General features: G+C 40.6%; 1 protein-coding gene across 1 annotated transcript in view; it reads right to left on the bottom strand.

Moving 5' to 3' along the window:
* URB1 (URB1 ribosome biogenesis 1 homolog (S. cerevisiae)) overlaps positions 1-3,181 on the bottom strand; it is a 178,260-nt gene that overhangs the window by 23,761 nt on the left and 151,318 nt on the right. The window contains exons 30-31 of the mRNA XM_019523892.1: positions 1,942-2,113; positions 727-829 (exon numbers count right to left, since the gene is read on the bottom strand). Coding sequence (XP_019379437.1) covers positions 727-829; positions 1,942-2,113 — 275 coding nt within the window. The remainder of the gene's footprint in view (positions 1-726; positions 830-1,941; positions 2,114-3,181) is intronic.

The raw sequence follows: 3,181 nt of genomic DNA, 5'->3' as shown, positions 1-3,181 counted from the left end.
AAATATATCAATAAAACATTGTGTTCAATTGATACATATCCATACATACATACGTTTGTGTACATGTACGTGTACATGTATGTGTATGTGTAGTGGTGTTTCATTTTAATTGCAAATGTTGGGTTTTTTAATCGAAGAATTTACAATTTTTTTAAATCAGAGAATTTACTATTTTTAAACAGAGAAAAACAGAGAAGCTGGCCCTGTGATCAGTAAACACAAAGCCTGTTCTGACTTTTATCTTTTTGCCAAGCTATTTCTGCTTGCAATTTAAAACCTCCCCAAACAAGCCCTCAGCCAGGTATTCATTCCTCTCCCCTCCCATGTTCATCTTAGGTGTGATGATTTTTCTCATTCCTTTTTTCTCCTTTGATAAACTGTCTAAAATCACATGGTGGAGCTGGTAGAGTCAGGGCCAGAAATTAGAACTTAGTACAGGTTTTGTGTATGGCTCCTATGACTATCTCCAACTACCTGAATTCCAACCCAAGTCACTACAGGAGCTACAGACTATTTAGAATATTTGTTAACTGGCAAGAAGGATTTTTAATGTTATTTGTAATTACTCTAAAAGTTAGTAAATAACACTGCAGAATAGTTTAAAAAAAACAAATACTCAAATACTAGGGAAACTCTTTCTTTGCAGTAATACTGATTCTTGCCTTAGTTGTGACGACATAGTTCCCAGGAGACCGGCTTAAAATGTGAAATGAACATTTACTCTACCTGGTCTGGTCAATTCACTGAAGAGCTGAAGCAAAAAACAGGGATCATAGAGCTCATTAAGATCCTTCACACTTTCATCCCTATACAACAGCACTTGTCCTTCCTGAAACAAAACCCAAAATACAAAGGTTTTTAAGTTCAAACTAGCGCAACAACCCCACCACAATATTAAAACCCTGTCAATATTAGAAAAAAAATGCTGCCAGCCACAATGTATTTAAATATGGCTTTTGCTGCCAGATTTTCAGTATTGTTTACCTTGACCAACACATGTAGCATGAGCAAACTAAGGTAGAGGGAAACTAGTCTAGGAAATCCAGTGCAAATGAATCAAACTATAGGTGAATTTACATCGTTACCTAGAAGTTAAATTTTGATCCCTTTTATACCATGGCAACCTCAATGAATTCAGTGGTGCTGCACAGGAAAAATCGAAAGAGAAATGTGGTGTACACTGCAATTAATTAAAAAAATATGTTTTGCTCAAAATAGAATAGGAAAACCATAATCTGTGAAATGATGCCAGCTAAATAATCCAGCTGTCTGGTTAAGTCTCTCCAAAGCAAACTACATATAAAAATATTGCATGTAAAATATTACATTCAGAAAACTATTACCTTATTTACCCGAACTGAAGACAACTTTGAATTCAAGACAACTCTCCCAATAAATATATTCTATACATAGATAATCTATACATTTGTTATAATCTTCCATGTACTGAATCTAAATATTGGAGGGTTTTCTAAAATTTGTACTTCACACCCCCGCTACAGCGGGGAACAGCAGCAGGGGGCAAGCTCTAGGAGAAAAGCAAGCAGCTGCACACCCGACCCCCACCCCCATCCTTCCCTGCCATACACCAACAGTTTAGGTTCCCACCCTGAGATGCAACTGATGGGCATGAGGGGTCAGAAGCAGGCATGGGGGAGGCAGAAGGGTAAAGGCAGCTGCTGTGACTCCAACTCCAGCCCCAGATTTAGGCGTCGAAGTCAGAACTGCTGCAGCCACCTGCACCTCTCCCCCACAGGCACCCTGCCTTGTATTCGAATCCAAGACAAGTGTTTTTTACCCCCATACGGGCAGGCAGGAGGGAAGGGGGGGGCCACAGGGGAAAAATACCTTGTCTTGGATTTGAGTAAAGATAGTAATAAAGAGGTCCAAAGGGCTGTTTCCACATTGTAAAAGAATATATTAAGAGTTGGTTCAAAGTACCTGTGGTGGCAGAAGACGGCGATGCTGAGGGAAGTGCAGAATAGTCTTCATCATCATCTCTCGATCTAATAGACACAAAATTTCCTCCATGCTTGGCTGCTGCCACAGTGACTTCCCTAGACTCTTACAAGTCTTGTGGTGTTCCACAGCTGCTGGACCCCATAAAAGGATCCTGAAATACCATTAAAAGTAAAGGCATTAGTTAACAGTTCTTTAGTATGGCAACAAAAGCAACTATAGAAGCAGGATCAATTTATAAAGGTTAAAAATTAGTATTTAAATTTTCCCTTCACTTGTGCTCATTATCCCAGACACCTTACAGTAGAAGCTGTTTCCCTCAGAAACATCTCTCTCATTCATCCTAAAACTTTTCCAATTCAGGCTGATGGTGTTCCTTTAGCCATTTCCTATCCTACAAAGCTAATTCTGTGCAGTTTCTCAATTACTTATTTTTACTCAAACCAGAATGATCAGGAATGAATGTGCTAGTTACCAGCACCTGAAACTTGATCAAACTATGCAAAACCAAGAATGTCTTGGAGTTTATTAAATTTTAAGCCACTGTCAAAATGGTCCCATCATCCCATAAAAAATCCCCATCTCCTTCTTCAAATTGCTCCTAAAAACCCACTTATTTTTCTTAGGGTTATTACTGCTCTTTTTCATCAGGATGGTACTAGCAAAGAATAGGGTGCCTGATGAAGGAGCAAGAAGAGAAAGACTATGCCACCAATTGTTTACAACCTAACTAGGCTCCCTGCAATGAATTACTATGGTTGCCTGCTTACATTCTCCAGTATTTTCCTTGATTTGTTCTGTATTCATTCACCTTAGGAAGGACGTGGAGAAGCTTGAAAGAATCCAGAGGAAAGCCACGCGCATGATCAGAGGGGAAGAGAACAGGCCTTATGAAGACAGGCTGCAAGCTACGGGACTCTTCAGCCTGGAGAAGCGCAGGCTCAGGGGTGACATGGTGGCAGCCTATAAGTACATAAGGGGTGTGCATCAGGATCTGGGGGAAACACCTGTTCACCGGAGCACCCCACGGGATGACAAGGTCCAATGGTCACAAACTCCTGCAAGACCATTTTAGGCTGGACGTAAGGAAAAACTTCTTCACTGTCTGAGCCACAAGGGCCTGGAACAGACTTCCCCCAGAGATGGTGCAAGCATCTACTCTGGACACTTTCAAGAAACATTTGGACACTTATCTTGCTGGGATCCTTTGACCCTAGCTGAC

The sequence above is a fragment of the Gavialis gangeticus genome, unplaced genomic scaffold, assembly GCF_001723915.1.
Source record: "Gavialis gangeticus isolate Ggan-Ray unplaced genomic scaffold, GavGan_comp1, whole genome shotgun sequence".
Classification (NCBI taxonomy): Eukaryota; Metazoa; Chordata; order Crocodylia; family Gavialidae; genus Gavialis; species Gavialis gangeticus.
This window is presented reverse-complemented; position numbering and strand designations above follow the sequence as displayed.